This window comes from Stenella coeruleoalba (genome assembly GCF_951394435.1).
Source record: "Stenella coeruleoalba genome assembly, chromosome: 10".
Lineage (NCBI taxonomy): Eukaryota > Metazoa > Chordata > Mammalia > Artiodactyla > Delphinidae > Stenella > Stenella coeruleoalba.
The window spans coordinates 4,072,155-4,090,118 of record NC_137156.1 but is presented as its reverse complement, the minus strand read 5'-3'; the positions used below and the strand labels follow the sequence as shown (position 1 = coordinate 4,090,118).

Below are 17,964 nucleotides of genomic sequence, written 5' to 3'. Positions count from 1 at the left end.
CTCTGGGCGGAGGAGGGATAAACCTGGCGGGCAGCACGCGCGGGGCCCCGAGGGGTGGGGCGGGGCTGTGGGCGGGGCCTACCGCGGCTCCCCGAGGCCCCGCCCCTCGGACCAACCTCTCGCCTTGCCATTGGAGGGCGTCGGGGGCGGGTCCAAGAGACACCCGCCTCTCGCCACCTGCCCCCGCCCCGCCCCCTGGCCGCCCAAGTTTTCGGCTCCTCCAGGAGCCTCAGAGCGCAGGAAAAGGAAACACCCGGGGCTGCCACACCGCCCCTGGACGCTGGAAGGGCTACCCCCCACTGCCGCCCAGCCCGTCCGCCTGGTGACGTCAACAGGGTGGGGCCACGAGGCCCCGCCCCTAGGCCCCGGACCCTGGCCCTCGGGCCCCCAGCTCTGGGTGTACCGCACCTGCGGGATGCGGGAAGGGGCCACCCTGTGCAAACGTTCCGCGTCACAAAGGGCCGCAGTCAGAGCCCCCGCGCACCCCTTCATCCCCTCAGCCTCCACAGCACGTCCCACCGCCCTTGTTTTGCCCCCTTCTCGCCCTCTCTCTGTCTCTGCATCTCCAAAGAGATGGGCGCGCAGGTGGCACAGTGCCTGGAGAAGCAGATTCGATTCAATATCGCCTTCATCCGTCTGCATATCTACCGCTTACTTAATATCTTGTTTTCTCCTGTAATTTTGGGAGATTTAGCGGGTCCTTTTCATCTTTCATTTCTTTTTTCTCTTCACGGGCTCAAAGTCGGCCGGCTCCTTCCTTAGCATTTGATTAAAGAAGCTAGGATTTAGGCTTCTTTTGGTGCAGAGGAAGGGAAGGAAACCAAAGCCTAACCGCGTTTAGAAAGAAAACAGCTCTGTTCCTCTCTCATCCTTAACTCACGCTGTCGCGGTAGCACCTCGCACGGGCACAGGCGCAGCTGCAGAAGCACTTGGTTGCAGAGAAGGCTGCGTCTACACAGGGTTTGCGCCCGAGCATCAAAAGACAGTGCAGGTGTGTGTGGACGCGGGTGTGCGTGTGCGTACGTGATGTACGTGTGTGCGTGTGTGTGCGGCCCAACAAATAACCTCAAGAGGCGCATCAGGATCAGAAGGAACCCCTCACACTAGCGATCGCCTCGTAAATTTCCGAAAGCTCTGCGAGTCAGTATATCCCTAGTGTCCGAAAATCGTCTTTGCAGAGGTTCCTTCCTCCCTGCTCTCCCCGCTCCCCAATACAGGTGTCGCCGCGTCTCCTGAAGCGGCCCCTCGCCCGCGGGGGCGTCACCGAAGACGCGAGGTGTATATTTCAGGGCCCCCGCGTGTGCAGATTAAACCCCGCGGGCCTGGGCGTGTGCGCGCGCTCCCGTGCCGTGTGTGCGGGAGGGTCTGGGGCGCTCCGCTCGGCTCGCGGGCGTGAGTGTGTGTGTGTGCTCACGCGCTCCAGGTTGTGCCCCGAGTGCAGCTGCAGGGTTGGAGGAAGAGAGTAGGCCAGTGCAGCGGGGCAGGCGGCCCAGGGGCCTGTCGAATTAACGGGGCCGGCTGAGCAGTTCTTCCCTCTCCCGCTCTCGCTGCTTTAAACCCCGCTGCAACGTAGGGAGGAGGCTGGATTCGCCGAGTTGCTGGTGGAGGAAGGGGGAGCAGGTTGAAACAATCGAGTGGGCGCGCCAGGACTCCCCGGCTCCGGGCGGGGCGGGGAGAGGGAGCCCCGGTCCTGCGCAGAGAGGGGGCGGGGTTGGGGGCCCGGGAACAGCGAGAAGGAGGGGGGCGGGGGGTGGGCGGCCGCGGGGCTGGGGAAATGGTCACCTCCGAGAGGCGAGAATTCGTTCGGATCGCACATTAATTGGAGATAACTGATTAATTCGAGCTTCTGATGACTATAAATGGCGATTCTCTACCAAGGTGTCTTTATTTTTTTTGAAAAAGAATCATTCCGTGTCATCCCCCACGTCAGGCCTGCTCGTGGGCGTGAGGCTGTACTTCCTCCGCCCCTCCTAATGGAGTGAACCATTCCCAGCACCTCCCCCTCTCCCTCTCTCTTCCTCGCTCCCTCTCTCTCTCTCCTCCCTCTGCCTTCCCCGTGCATAAAGTCTCCGTCGCTCCTGGAACTTGTTGGCAATGCCTATCTTTCAGCTTCCCCCCGCGTTCTCTAAACTAACTATTTAAAGGTCTGCGGTCGCAAATGGTTTGACTAAACGTAGGATGGGACTTAAGTTGAACGGCAGATATATTTCACTGATCCTCGCGGTGCAAATAGGTAAGTGGCCGGCGAGCCGGGCTCGCGGAGGTACGGCGGACGGCCGGGGCCGAGGTGCCCAAAGGAACCGACTGGCCCGCGGCCGCCCTGGGGTGCGGAGAAGGCGGCAAACCTCTAGGGGTGGGACATGGGATCCAAGGGACTCGCGCGTCCCGGGTTGGTTTTCCTAAAAAAAAGGGGGGGGGGGAGAGAGACTCCAAACGTTCGCCAGGAAATGTGTGCGGCTGGCGTTTTCTGGAGGGGTTTTCCCCCTTTTTCCAAAGCGCACGTCCGTTTTTGCTCCCCTCTCTTGGGTTCACCAGGTTTGGTGCGCTCTGGGGAAATGCACTGGTCCCTGCGATACTGCAAGGTATTATTTTTAAGGGTCAAAAGGTGAATGCAGGAACAAGATGGCTAGGCAGCTACAACTGGAAAGTTTATGTGCAGAAAGCAAAGATATTCTGGGGTTCAGACTGCAGCATTTAGAACTTTGTCATCCTCCCGCCCGCCACCCCCCCCAGCCCCAGTATCCTAGCTGCAGCATTGATACCGGGCAACGCAGACCGGGCTGGGGGGCAAACTGAGAATGATAGGGAACCCCAGAGTACATCTTTTAATATGCTTATCATTGAGGAGCTTGAGTTCAGCTAAATATATGTGGATATAATTTTCTATGCTCATTTGCCTGTTCCTTTCCACATAGGCATCAGTATTTTCTCTATAAGAAGGGGTTAAGAAGTGTTTGCAATATGTCGTGTTGGGTGCCTGTTATTTTTGTTTGTTTGGGACTGATTACGGGTGGGTTTATATAGTCCCCATTTTATGTTAAGGAACCTTGAGTCCTAGCTACACTGTCGTTGTTTAAAAGTTCACATTTTTTCATCCAAAATGAAGAAGGCATTATGGAAGGGAGCGCTAGAAAACCCCCATCTCTGATGCGGGTCAGAGCATTAATTAATGTGGCCTAAAAGTGAAAGTGAAGCAGATTATTAATAGAACGGACAAGAGAAAAAATAGAAACTCTTCAAACGGGTTTTCTGGAGACGAGGGAATTGCTGGTGCCTATCACTTCAGGCTGTAGCATTCTTTGCAGACAAATCCTTGCAGTATTGCGGGGGGTGGAGGGGCTTTAGGGAATCGATTTGGGGCAGGAGATGAAATGCATAACATTTTTCTTCAGGAGAAATGTGGGGGAAACAGGCTTTGGAGTTATCTGCATATTAAAATGGATTCTTTGCAGTGGGTTTTGTATGCATTTGACATGATTCTGAGTATCTGGTTTTTTTGCATGAACATTGTAGGGGCTTTAGAATGTGTGGATGCAGGATGTTGACGTTGCCTTTAATTCTAAGAAACGATTTGCTGTTTTGAATCTGGCTGTTTTGAATCTTTGACATTAGTGCAAAGAGCTGCAATAAATAAAGAACATTTCTGATTGCAGCAAATCCCTTAAATCTTGGAAATAACTGGATGTGGCTTTTGCAGTTAGCCTGCAGATTTTTAGAGAGCCGGAGACAGCAGTTGTTTTTGATATAGGGATTGTAATCTGCTTTCCCGGTAGGAAATAACCTTACTATGGATGGGGTAAAAAAAAAAAGACAGCGATTGTGTATGCGAAATACGCTTGGAACACAGTAACCTCGGCCCGAAAATGACCATTTGTTGGCTGTGGAATTGCAATGGAGTATACTTGTTCCCGAATGTCTGCCCTTTCCCGCACCAGAGCCTCGATCTTTATTAATTCCCAGCTGGGAACTGTCCCAAATCACTGACATTTGGCAAGAAAAGCGGGGGGTGGGGCAGGGACGGGAAGGTGGAGGGGTGGTGAAGGCAAATGAAGGCTAGGCGGGAGGAAGTTTGGAATGAATGAGAGGTCGAACGAATGAATGAACGGAAGGAAAAGGCACAAGACGCGGACACCGCAGAGAACGGGGAAGTAGCCTGGGTCGCTCGCCCGAGCCTCGCTGAACGAGGGTTCAAGAAGGACGGACAGGGTCGCGCCGGCTGCCCCCTGCCCGGAGGCGTGAGCCTGCGAAACACTTCCCGCGCGCAAGCCCCCGGCCTCCCCAGCCAGCCAGAGACCGCGGAGTCACAGTTGCAAAAAAAAAAACAGAAATTTTCACGACTTCTTATTTTACACGCGCGCGCACACACACACATGCGCGCTGTGACATGTCTTCTCCTCCAGCAGCCCCTGGAAAGATAACGCGACAGGAACGCTTCCCGCGCCCCCCACCCCGGCGAACCCCAATTCTCCTTTAACATAGTGTCAATGCATCTTAGGGGCAACTTTTTCACCACCGAGTCTTGGGGGTGGAGGTAAGGGGTAAGGAGAGGCCGGGTGCCAGGGCGGGAGGGAGGATGGACTGTATTTTATTTCGTTTCCTCGCTGCAAAGCAGCATCTGTGGTACGGATTATAGAGGGCGCCGCGCAGGGTTGAATTCATCGGGACTGCGTTCTGTTGGAACAAAGATTCGTTTATTCAGTGTTCTAGCTGACACTTGCAGTCGCAAGGGCTCTTACTGTTTCGTAGGGGGACCGGGAGATAGATAACGGTTTACGTATCTGCCCGAGCCGAGGTCGAGTCCCTTCCCCAGAGCTTCCCGTTCCGGATTAGAAAGCGCAAGTCCCGCCCAGCTCTTCCTGCAGCAATTTGCAAACGGTGCGCTCTCGGAGGCCTCTGCAGCTTCGGTCACCTTCCCGCTCGCCTGCTTCTGGCCCGGCTCTGGGCACCGGCGGCTTGGGGTGGTGAGGTCCTCCCCGGAGACACCCACACGCGAGCCGCGGCGCCCTGAACACTGCCGGGAAGGGCCCGGCGCTCAGGGTCCAGGCACTGGAGGCCGAATTCCATTCCGAGAAGATTCGCCCCTTCTCTCCCCTCCTCTCGCCCCAGCAGCGCAGATCTGCGCTTCATGCGCGCCCTCCTGGCGTCCCGGGTGCTTTTGGCCGCTCGTCTCGGAATCTTTAGCCCAGTTCGTGGGCCTTGGGAAGGAGAGAAATGGCCACGGCAGCGCGCCGGCCGCCTGGAGCCGCGGGGTCTGGCCGACCTGAGACCAGGAGCGAGGGCCTCGGTGCGGCCGGGGTTTCTTCCTCCCCCACCCCTTCTCCTTCACCTCCTCCCACCGCCCAGACTGCGATCCCGGTCCCCTCTGGAGAGAACCCGGAGCTGGAGGCCGAGAGCCCCTGGCGGCAGCCATCTGGGCCCTGAGACGCACTGCTGGGGCCTGGCGAGGAAGGGTCTCACCCCCCCACCTCCCGCTGGCGGGAGTGGTGGCCGGTCTTTCCAGGGGAGCCGAGCCGCGGATAGAGGCGGAAGGAAGCAAGGGGCCGGCCTCACGGGTTTGGCCTCCGCGGAGGTGACCCGGGGTCATTAGCTCAGACACATCCTGACTCTGCCGGGCCGCGACTGCCCCAGACCACTCGTCCCCTCGCCCAGTCTCTCGGGGTCGGGGAGCGAGGACCTCACTAGGAACGCACACTGCATGGTAGACAGTCGGTCTTAGAGTGAAACAATCCATGTCGGTGGCTGCTGGTAGCTTCCAGCGACTTTATTAGTTTGTTCATTCAGCAGTGTTTGCTGAGCGCCCGCCGAGCCTGAGGCTTCTTCGCCCGACGTGGCGCTCGGTTCGGCTCCCGGCCCCCGGCTCTGCCGCCTCCCAGCCCCTTCCTCGCCCCCGCGCTGTGCTTTCGGACCCCCTCCGTCACCTCAGAAAGGGAAGATCTCACTTGGAGACCCTTGACGGGCTCGCTGGGAAACGTTGGGAAACGAAGGAGGGAGTGAGGAGAAAGAGAGAAATAAAAGAGGCGGGGGAGGTGAGAAGAGGGGGCGATGGAAACAGAAAAAGAGATGGAGCCAGATGCGGGAGGGAGTAGAACAATAGGAAGGGCCTCGCCTCCCCTGTCCACACCGCTCACGTACCGGCCATCCGCAGAAGACGCGCAGTTGGGTGCGGGTCGCTCGTTCTCGGGCCAAACCGTTCATTCACCTTTGGACCTGGCGCTCCCCGAGCCCGGGCGCTAGTGGACACCGCTGGACGGGGTGAGGCGCGCTGGGCCCAGGCGGGCGGGCCGTCGGGCTGCGGGGCGGGGTCGCGGTCCTGCTGACCGGTGTTCCCTCCTCCCCGCAGCGTACCTGGTGCAGGCCGTGAGAGCAGCGGGCAAGTGCGATGCGGTCTTTAAGGGCTTTTCGGACTGTTTGCTCAAGCTGGGCGACAGCATGGCCAACTACCCGCAGGGCCTGGATGACAAGACCAACATCAAGACCGTGTGCACGTAAGTGTTCTCTCTGGCCCTCGAGGTTTCCTTTCGGGGGGGGTGGGGCGCTGCGGAGGTGGGAGGGCGCCCCGCCTCCCGCCGGCGGTCTGTATTTGGCACCAGTGCGAATCCGCGCCTTCTCACCTTCTGGCTCCCACCCTCAGGCCTTTGCCGGGGCCTGCCCCGCCCAAGGGGACCCTGTGGCCTGGGATGGGCAGAGGATGATCCTTTCCGCCGGGCCCAGTCCCACCCTCCGCAGCCTGACCCGCGCGCACAGAGGCGCGCGCAATCCACGCGCTGGAACCGGGGACGAGGGTTTGGAGAGCAGCTGGCAGTTCCTCGCTGCGCTTTGAGGCCGTCTTCGTCTCCCTTTCCTGCTGCGCGAATGAGCACTTCCTGAAGAACGGTTGGTTTGGTTTGAGGGGCGTTTTTGGTAGTTCTACTAGGTTCGCTTAAAAGGAAAGGCACTCCCCTATTTTGTCCACTTCCTCTAATAAATCTCCCCTCCGGTGCCCGCCAAGAAAATTCGCGAGCAGCAAGGGAGTGCAGATCCCTCTTCCTCTTTCTAGGAGAGAGACTGAAAGAATATTTTGTTTTGTGCCAATGACTTTGCCCAAGAGGAGCATGTCCCAAATGTCCAGTGATCACTTCTGCGGAGTTGGTAGCCAATTCGGAGCTTTAGAGTAGTTACCTTTCTTGCTTCCCCTCTCCCTCCTCCATCTGCAAGGTGTCCCCAGGCCAGGCCAGGAGGGAGTTCATGGACAGGCCCAGTGGCGTTTTTTCCAGAGCTTGGCTGGAAAGCACAGCTCCCACTGGCAAATGAGGGTAGCAGAGCCCTACTGTGGTGGACCAGCTGCATTTTAGCTGCTGCAGACCTTAGAAATACTCCCATCTTCTGCAATACACATGCACACACACTGCTACTTCATTTTTCAAAAATAGTTGTGAACCTCCCCACCCCCATAATGGTCCTTCCAATAAAGCCAAGGCAAAAGGTGTTCCTTGTTTCCCATAGGTTGGAGTGACCATCTTCTGCACCATCCTTAATTTTGCTACACAGTCTTAAATACCCTGGTGGCCACCAGAAGCCACAGCGGCTAAGTGGCTGCTACTTTCCTATCAGGAAAGGGACAAAAGGCTGGGTCTGGGATGCACACCCACCTACTTTAATCCTAAGTGTCTGATGATAGGTAAGAAATGTACCTATAACGATGGACAAGAGGCTAAATACGGATCAGCTCTCAAATCCTCCATCACTTGCCAGAACTTGGTTATTCCAAAGCTATTTTAATTTTTTAGCAGGACTTTCGTCCTGGAAAATGGAAATGAGGCGGGCCCCTCTCAGAGGTGGCAGCCACAGCTGGGTCAAGGCTCCCACGCTGTTGGTGGCCCTGAAGCCCACCTCTTCTCAGTGCCACCTGGATTCTGTCATCTTCCACCATGTCTCTCTTCCAGGAAGGCCCTGTCCCCATCTGGGCATGCATGAGGAAAGGAGAGATTTAGACATCCTTTGGGAGGTGTAATTATGCAGAGAGCTGTCCTGCCGCCTCTCGGTTTCTCTAAATCTCAGTATTTATTACAAATTGAGGAACCTGGAAGCCCTGCACCCCAGGCCCCCCAGTCCTCATAAATCAGAGACTCACGGAGGTCATTAGAAAACAGCCATTGCTCAAGGCCGTCCAACAAGCATTTATAACTTGACTGTCAGCCAGAAGATGGGGTGGGAGTGGAAACCAGGATAAATCGTGCTTACAGTCCGGGCTAGTGAGCAGAAAGGAGAGAGGGGAGAAAATAACAACCACATTTCGTGGAGGGCCCTCCCTGGTGACCTGGCGCTAAGGGCCCGGGCGAAGTGGGAGCCCGCCCAGAGTTACCGAGGCTCACTGATCGACCCAGCCCCGAAAGGAGACAGCGCCCCAGGAATCGATCACGGGTTGGAATGATATTTAGTCTCGAGATCTATTTTGGGTTTTCAGAAGAAAGGGGGACAATAACAAAAAAAAAAAAGGACAAGCTGGCTGAAGGTTGTGGGGCGGGGCTCGGAACCGAGCCCAGGAGGAGCGAGTGGCTGAGTACCGCGCGGGGCTCCGGGAAGAGGAGAGAGGGGAGGGCTGGGAGTAGGGTGCCTCGAAGGCTGGCAGCGGCGGGCACCGCGCCGGCCCAGGAGCCCGGGCCTGGGGGTGCTGGCAATACACCCCGAAGGCCGCGGAGGTCCAGGGCCACGAAGAAGCCTCGGGAGAGGGGAAAGGGCAGGGCCGGAGCTCTGGGGTTTGAGGAAGCTGGAGGAGGCCAGGAAGCCAACCCCGGGGGCCCGGGCGCTGACACTCACCGACCCCGTGGAGGGGAGAGGCAGGCCGCAGTCTCCGGAGCGAATCAGAGCCGGGGGGGCGTGGAGAGCAAGGCGAGGGGCCACGGAGGACCGAAGCAAGCGAGTAGGGGGAAGTGAGGAACGGAACAGAGGAAAACCGAGGGGAGGGAAAAGGAGGAAGACAAAGAAGGGGAGAGGGAAGAAGGCGAAGGGGAAAGCGGGAGACAAAAGGAGGAGCGGAGGAGAATGAAGGCCACGGGGAGAGTGCGCGGCGGCGTGGAGAGGGAGGGAGGGAGACAGAAGGGGCGGGCGGAGGAGAAAGCGGGAAGCCCGGAGGGGAGGGCCGTGCTCCGAGCAAGCAACCCGCTTGCAAGCCAGGAGGCATTAATGGGCGGCAGCTTGCGAGGCTTAGCACTGTTTTCCTAGCTTTGCCCGCGGAGGCCCAGCAATCTGTTTGCGCAGGCCGAGGTGCCAGCGCGGCGCAGCGGGCGCGGCCCGGCTGCCGGGCCGCGGAACCAGAGAGGGAAGGGGCGGCCTCCACCTGGGTCAGCGGCATCCAGGCTGCGCGGAGGTCCCGGGAGCGCCCACCGGGCCCCGCCCGGCGCCGGGCCGGCGGAGAGGAGGTCGGAGGGGGGCGCCGGGAGGTTTGCCCGGGGCGCAGGCCCGGGGTCCTTCCCGCGCCCAAAGTGAACCCGCTTCTGTTTTGTTCTGTTCCTCGCCAGATACTGGGAGGATTTCCACAGCTGCACGGTCACAGCCCTTACGGATTGCCAGGAAGGGGCGAAAGATATGTGGGATAAACTGAGAAAAGAATCCAAAAATCTCAACATCCAAGGCAGCTTATTCGAACTCTGCGGCAGCGGCAACGGGGCGGCGGGGTCCCTGCTTCCGGCGCTCTCCGTGCTCCTGGCGTCCCTCTTGGCAGCTCTAGCGACCTGGCTTCCCTTCTGAGCGCGGGGCCGGCTTCCCCCGCGCGCCCACACACACTCACGCCATGCTCCCGGAAATCGAGAGGAAGATCCATTCGTTCTTTGGGGACGTTGTGATTCTCTGTGATGCTGACAACACTCATAGGATTGTGGGAAATCCTGGTTCTCTTTTTGATTTCGTTTGTTTTTTTGTGTTTTATTTGCCAAATGTTACCGATCAGTGAGCAAAGCAAGCACAGCCAACATCGGACCTCAGCTTCAGTCCGTCTTCCCACAGAAATACGAAAACGGCAAACCCACCCCATTTTTTTAATTTTTATTTTTTGGCACAAGAATCTCAGGAACGGCCCTGGGCCGCCTACTATATTAATCATGTTAATACATGACAAATTACGGGCTCCTCCTAATAGGAAAGAGAGGAGAGGAGAAGGCCAGGGGAATGAATTGAAGAGAGAAGCATCTCGTGAATAATTCACACTCACGTCTTTCTAACACAGTATCTTGTTTTGATCATTTCCACTGCACATTTCTCCTCGAGAAAAGTGAAAGGACGGGTTGTTGGCCTTGTGTTTTAAGGCTAGGAGGGAGAGAGGAAAGGGGTTGAGGAAACCTCGGGTTAGAGGTACAGGCTGCCAGAAAAAAAACGCTGCTGAAATCACTGAGAGGTTAAGCTTTACCTGCTCGTGTTGATGCACCTTTCCAAGTCCACTGCCTTGAGTTTCCCTCTTGTTTTAGCTGTTACACATACAGTAATACCTGAATATCCAATGGTATAGATCACAGGGGGGGGATGTTAAATGTTAATCTAAAATATAGTTAAAAAAAGATTTTGACATAAAAGAGCCTTGATTTTAAAAAAAAAGAGAGATGTAATTTAAAAAGTTTATTATAAATTAAATTCAGCAAAAAAAAAATTTGCTACAAAGTATAGAGAAGTATAAAATAAAAGTTATTGTTTGAAATGGGGGTGTCGTCTGTTTCCTGCCCCAAGCCTGCTTTCTTGGCCGAGCTCTCGGGGTTACCTGAAGGGACACAGGATGCCGGGTGATCAGTTCACCTGTTCACAAGCCACCTGCTAACCTACCGTCTTCAAGCAGACCCTCCTCCACCAGGACACCTTGCCACGTCCCTGAAATTGTGTTTACTTAGGAGAAAGAGAAGGTTATATTTTAAATAAGTAAACGGCAAGGATCCTTTCTAGGTGAGGTCTGGGGACACTGGGCTTGCGCGCAGCTGAGAACGCACACGCACACCCACGAGGGTCGGAGCCTCAACGACCGGCTCCGAAGGCCGCGCCCTCCCGGCGACACGCCGCTTCCTCTGCGGTGGCCAGAGGCACCTTGCAGAGGAACCACCATTAAGGGCTCTCACAGAGGGGCCAGATGCTGTGGTCCCTGGCAGGGAGCAGGTGAATCCTTTCATAATTAGTAAGACAGCTCAGCTGAAATGGCGAGGAGACGGGGTCTATCGATCTGGCAGTCGAGCTGCTTCCACCTCTCCTACTTATAGGCCCGCATGGCCTTACAGAGAAGTAAACATTCGCGAATAAACGCGAGCAGAGGAGCGCGGGGTCCGGGGCTGCTGGATGCGAGCAGGCTGGGGGGGCAGACCCGAATGTGGGTCTTTGGGCTCAAAGACAGCGAAATCGGATTTCTTGGACAAGGTGAGGGTGGGAGGGAGCTGCGGGGGCCCCGAGGGGTCTGGGGGTGGAGATGGGGGCGGGGAGGGAGGCTGAGAAGGCTGCAGCGGGTTCCCGCGACGCGCTCCTGGAGGGGGCACGGGGCCCTGAAATGCAATGTGTAAACAATCGCTAGAGTAACAGTTCATAAATCAAACCCAGTAGGTCGCAGCCCAATCTGCATTCCCGCCACGGATTGAATTCCAGCAACACATGCGTCCCTGCGCCCCGAGCGCTGGAAGCCGCCCGGTTTCTTAATGGCAGCATCTATTAGCGCGGCGGGTTCACGCACGCCACCTCGCCTCCACTCCTGGGACTATTTCCCTCGCTGCCCCCCGCCCCCAAGCCGCCCCCTCCTCCGCCGACCCTGCAGTTTCGGGCCAGACCAAAGGAAATCCTCGCTGCCTGCGCGGGGTGGCCACCCACCCCGGAACGCTGGCTGTTTGGGTACATAGAGTTTGGTTTTGATCGTTTCATTTCAATGTAATTTTCGGCCTAAGTGTAAGTGGGACGATTCTAGCCTGAGTTCAACCCCTGGAATTCAAATTAAAATGTCTGAGCCTGTTATAAACACGAATCTATTTAATGATGGGGGGGAAGGAGGAGAAAGAGGGTCCACTCGGGCCAGTCTTGCTTCGATAGCCTCCCCTCTCCTATTCGTGTTTCTACCTCCGCAAACTGGGGGCGAAGCAGCGCGCACCCCTGGGCCCATTGCTCGCCAAAGGAAAACGCACGCGGCGTTCTCCCCAGGCTTTGAGGTGGTGGTGGGGGGAGACCCCCGCGACACAAGGAGGACACCCCTCCCCTCACAGAGCAGTCCTCCCTCCTAGAAAACGACCTCCTCCGAGATCTGGAAGGAGGCGAGGCTGTGGGAGGGGAGAGGGGCGGGGATTAGGAACGCGGGCTCGGTCGCTCTGGTCTCCAGGAACCTGGTCCTCCTGCTGCGGCTCCAGCTGCCTCCCAGGTGGGGCCTCCCTCCAGGGCGGCCTGTCCCAGATCGCCGGGGGGGGGGGCCCTCCAGAGAGCTGGGTGCCGTGTCGGGGCTCCCTCGCCCTTTGGTAGGCCGGGGAACACCCTCCAGTGCTCTTGGGGAGAGAGCCCAGGGACGCAGGGCCGTGAGTCCCGGAAACGCGGCCGCATCGCGTAGAGGACTTTTCTTCTGGTTGTAGTGATTGTTTAGATTATTATCGCGCCGTCTTCGACTATAATTTGTTGTTTAATCATGATGACATCTCCATATGTTAGTTGGTGTTACCGTTTTTAAGCAGCAGCGCGGTAAGCCCTGCTCCCAGCTCGGGGAGGTAGTAACCAACGTGAGCACGAGCCACGTCCCACCGCTGAGATGGGGTTTGGGGGTGCAGGCGGTGAGGAGTGGGTATCAGGCACCGAGGGGATCGTCCTCCCGACCTCGTCCTCCCGACCTCCCGACCTCGTCCTCCCGACCTCGGCCCGGTGGTTCCAGCTCTGCGCATCGCTTTGCACGTGGCCCACTCGCGCTAGGCTGCCAGCCCTTGAGGACCTGGGGTCGGGGAAGGGCCCTCCCACTCCATCCCTTGCCCGAGTAGATTCAAGGCACAGAATTCCACTGGAGTGTAATGTTTGGTTATCCTCAGGAAAATGTCAGAGACGCCAAGTCCAGAGCCCCCGGCTCGGCCCCCCAACTCCAGGGCCCTTGGGAGCTGGACGTATGGGGGGGAAGAGACACGCAAGGAAAGAAGGATGGGGGCGTGGAAAATGGAGGAGAAAGTTGGGGAGAACCGGTCCGGAAGCAGGGCGAGCGGAGGGGAGAGAGGAAAGCAGGCATCTTAGACTGGAGACGACAGCGCTGTGGACAGAGGTGGAGGATAGAGATGAATCTGGGACTGTTTTCATTCAGGATCCTCAGGGAAGCGAATCAGCCCAAGGACCACCACGTAGATTCTCTTTCTGGGTATCTGGAGATCCTTTCACTCCGGCTGAAGCCTGGAGGGCGAGGGCCCCACGGGTGGCAGCGCCATGGGGCTGGCCAGGCCGAGCCCAAGCGTGGGAACTCGGATGCACGACACGGAGAGCAGCCTTTCCCCTTTTCCACTTCCCGAAATTCCCTCAGTGCTGGCAGAGCTGCTTCCGGAAAGGTCTTCCTTCGACTCTTCTCTCCCTCTCCCCGCCCCACACAAGGGGCTGCGCCCTGGCAGTGCCAGGCTGGACGCGGGTGGCCCCAGGGAGAGGTCCACTCTCTGGAACAGTCCACCGCCCTGTCCCACGGGACCCGAGGGAAGGTTCGCTGCCTCTCCTTTCTTCCGAACACCTACCAAAGGAAATCAAAGTGTTGGTGCCCTTGCCCCTCGCCCCTCGCCCCTGGAGTGAAAAGAAAGTGGGGGGCGGAGAGCCATGAGGACACGCGCTGAGCAGTTGGCTGCTCTGCACTCCGGAGGCCTGGGCATCAGGGAACTTTCTAATGAAGTAGTTTGGGGTTTTCCCCCAAGGAGAAGAACGGCATCTCCCAAGGGCCTTCCCTTGAGATTGAGGTGGGGGCAGCCTGGGGCCCAGACCCAAATACCGGCATAAAAAAACTGGGCCCATAGAGAACAGACTGGCGGTTGCCAAGGGACAGGGGGTTGGGGGAGGGCTGGAGTGGGAGGTCGGGGTTAGCAGGTGTCAGCTTTTATGTAGAGAATGGGTAACAACGGCTCTGCAAGTTCTACTGTAGAGCACAGGGGGCTATGTTCAATATCCCATGATAAACCATAATGAAAAAGAATATGAAAAAGGAATATATACATATATATGTATACCTGAATCACTTTGCTGTACACCTGAAACTAACACAACATTGTAAATCAACTATACTCCAATAAAATAAACTTAAAATAAATAAATAAATAAAACGAACCAAGAAGAAAGAAAGAAGAAAACTGGGCCCAGCACTGCCCAGCCAGGCTCGGGCAGCCTCCTGGCTCCAGCCCCCGAAAGGAAGTGGAGACAAGGAGTGTAACCTCCTGTCCAGATTCTCGCCCTGGAAGGACATGCCTTTACAGTGAGGACCCAGGAGCCAGAAGACTTCTGTTACCAGCCGCATAACCACGGGTGGCTTCCTTAACCCCTCCGGACCTCAGTTTCCTCCTCTGTAAAATGGGCACGATCATACCTTCCTCATGGGGTTGTACTTTGGGTCAAATATGATAACATGGGTGAAGCGCTTTCGCACTACATGCCTCTTACCTGCTGTTAGCTATTATTACTCTTGTTTCCTCCTGCCTCCAAACAGGCTTAATCCCATGGGTCTCCCTGAATTCTTCAGAATAACCTGGAGGAGAGCACCTCATTTATGACCTTTAATACTGTGGAGCAATTTTCCCTTATACTCCAGCAGCTTCATTTCCTCTTGCTACAGGCTGGCCCACTCCGGCCTTCTCAGGAAGCTCTAGATAATCTCCCTGAATTAAGTCAGCCTCTGGACAGGCTCTGTGATTGCAGACCCTACCCCACCTCCAGCTGGCACCAGAGCCCAGGGCGGGCCCCTGGCTCTCCCTGCCTTTGAACCCCCAATCTGGGGTCCCTGGTTTTCTCACCGCTAACGGGTTTGCTCCTGGAGTCTCCTCCACAGCTTCCCTCCCCACCCCTAGCCCTTCCCCCCACCCCCGCCATTTAGAGTAAACTCCTCTCTCAGAATTTAACCCAAAAAAGTCATTCATTTATTGTAATCCGCCACGCAATACAATGATACATAGAGAGAACATTAACCCAGCCTGCACTAATGGTAGTAGACACGTGGGTCCTCACACACCTCTCCCCGTGCTCATGGAAACATACCCTGACGTACACCCGTACTGGGCTTTTTTTCAGTTTTACAAAATTATGATATATATTTCTCTTCTACTAATCCTTCAAGATCAAGAGCTAAGCAAATAACTCCTTTTAAATGTTACACAATATTTCTTAGACAGCCATACTACAATTTATTTAATTTTCCACCCCCATTGATGGACGTTTAGGCTTTTCAAGTTTTGTGTGTATGTCCTACGAATATTGTCGTAATAAATATTCCTCTTCCAACAACATTGTGTACTAGTATTTTTATTTCTTCGATAGACTAAATTCCCCCAAACTTGGATTGCTGGACAGGAAGGTATGTATGTGTGTTTATTTGTTATTTTTTAAATGTATATGTGCTTTTAATTTTTTTAAAAAAACGTTGGATTACTTTCCCGAAGAGTGTGGATTGCCCATTTCCCCACATCCTGATCAACACTGTACGTGAACACTTTCTTGGTTTGTCAGCCCAGTAGATACCTGGCGGCTTTCTGGAAGGCCATGCTTCCCAGCTCTGCATTGGGTGCTCTGGGCCCCTCTCTGCCTTGATCACCACCAGAGGCCCCCCAAGACCATCACCCACCTTCTGGGGAAGGTCCAGCTAAGCTTTGGGTCCCCCTCCCTCAAGCAGTGGGGCAGCGGCAAGGGCCAAGTCAGGCGTAATCACTCCTGGAACTCTCCTGACTTTGTCTCTAATATAATGCACATGCCTCCGGGCTTGGCCAGGGACCACGGGCAGGTGGCGTGGGGACTCGGCCACTTCCACTAGGGGACGCCCCCTGAGGCTCCGTGGGCCAGTGCCAAGGCTGGATCCCCTGGCCTGTCCACAGTGGAGAGTGAGGAAGGAAGAGGTCTACAAAGATGACAGCTGAACGTCTCTTTTCCATCCAATGAGACCAGCTGGGAGCGAACCAGGAGGACGGGGGATTCAGGGTACACAGACCTGGATTATACTCTGTCTTGTGTCTCTTCCCCACTTGCTCTGCCCCGCTTCTTAAAAGATTTAACTTACTTTTATTGAGCACTTACGACATGCTAGGCATTAGACTAAATCTTTGCCAACATCATCCCATTTTTGCACCCATTTCTGTAGGCTACCGTATTAGCCTTATTTCACAGGTAAGAAACAGGTTTAGAGAAAGGTTAGAAATTTGCCCCAAATCAGCAGGCAGAGCTGAAATGTGAGCACGCGTCTGTTTCAGGAACCTGTTTTAAGACTTCACTTTGCTGGTTCTATTACTATTTTGAGCGAAAAGAGAGATAGAGAGCACGAGGTAAAAAAAAAAAAAAACAGCAATGACAAAGAAACATGAGTTCTGTGATAGGTAGAATAATGGCCTCGAAAAGAGTCCTAATCCCTGGAAGCTGTGAATATGTTCGTTACATGGCAAAGGGGAGTTTAAGGCTGCAGATGGAGTTAGGTTGCTAACGGGCCGACCTCAGAATAGGGAGGTTATCCGGGGTTGCCCCTGAGGGCCCAATATTCTCAGGAAGGTTATTAAGAGTCAGGAGGGAAGCAGAAGAGGTCGGGGTCAGGGGATGTGAGCAGGACTCCACCCACCTTTGCTGACTTTGAGGATGGAGGGAAGTGCCCACAAACCAAGGAATCTGAGCAGCCTCTAGACAGTGGAAAAGACAAGGAAATGGATTCTCCCCCAGAGTCTTCGGAAAGGCATGCAGGCCAGTGACGTTAGCCCAGTGAAACCCATGCCACACTTCCGACCTACAGAACCAACCGTAAGATAAGAAATCTGCATTGTTTAAGCCACGAAGTTTACGGTAGTTTGTTACAGTTGCAGACAGAAAAATCATACAAATCCTAATTTTTATATTACAGATATCCAGAGAGCCTGGGTGTACGGGATGTATGTTTGCTGAGAACTGCTGAGGGCCCGTCTTTGAGTTTTGGGGGGTGGAGGTAGGGGTCATGGCAGCTTTATTTCAGCCTGGGGCGGGGGCAGTAGTATATGTGAAGGAAAGAAGACATTAGGGGGTAAGTTTCAAAGGACAAGAAACGAAAAGTTGTGTTGACGTCTTACCATGTGCTGGCATAGAAACTTTCTCATTATCTTCTCCTCCTTTTTGTGTCCCTTTGAGCTGCAAGAGCCTCCTATTTGCTCCCTTTTCCTCTGGTAATTGAATGGACACGCAGGTGAGTTACTTGGTTCTGTACCAGTCGCTTGCACGCCTGCTCAGATATGAGAACTTCATCTACAGTAATAGATGGTTTGATGGGACATTCATGAAACGTATCACCAGTGGTTATTCCCCCGATAAATCACAGCACCTGACATTAGCTACAGACCTTATCACCTGGACGAATCACGTGTTGGATTGATTTTTTAATGGTGGTGGTATTTCCAACTTCGTACGTGACCCAGAGGACAGAAGGAAGTGGGTCCAATCTCTATGGAATTGCTGGAATGAATCGCTTGCTATGGGTGTCTAGGAAGGGAGGTGAGTAAGAGAAACACAGGAAAAAGCAAAGCCACACTGGCCACAGGCAGGCACTGCCTGCCACATGGAGAGAAACTCCTTAACATAGGCCAAACCTGCTAAAGAGGAGAGGAGAGAAGAGGACACCCTTGTCCATCTGGGTTAATCGAGTCACAGATTGCTTTGTTGACACCAAGATACCACTGTGGGAGTCTCTTCTCGAGTAAGAAAGAAGCAAGACGAAGCAAGCCAGCTGGTGGACGAGGCCAGGCACGGATAGCTGGCTTCAGCCTGGGGGACAGATTCCTGCCCCTGGGCCTGCCTCGTCCTTTCCACTGCCTTGCAGGGGCTTCA

General features: G+C 55.3%; 1 protein-coding gene across 2 annotated transcripts; it reads left to right on the top strand.

Moving 5' to 3' along the window:
• Positions 1-2,070: 2,070 nt before the first annotated feature.
• NRN1 (neuritin 1) lies at positions 2,071-10,746 on the top strand (the record flags this gene model as incomplete). 2 transcript variants are annotated; one of them, XM_079935298.1, is made up of 3 exons in its annotated part: positions 2,071-2,233; positions 6,341-6,485; positions 9,498-10,746. In XM_079935298.1, the coding sequence occupies 3 exons, from the start codon at positions 2,179-2,181 to the stop codon at positions 9,724-9,726; spliced, it is 429 nt and encodes a 142-aa protein (XP_079791424.1). In that variant the 3' UTR covers positions 9,727-10,746. The 2 variants fall into 2 exon arrangements, with proteins under 2 accessions (XP_079791424.1, XP_079791423.1); XM_079935297.1 differs by lacking the exon at positions 2,071-2,233 and adding an exon at positions 5,212-5,284.
• Positions 10,747-17,964: the final 7,218 nt, after the last annotated feature.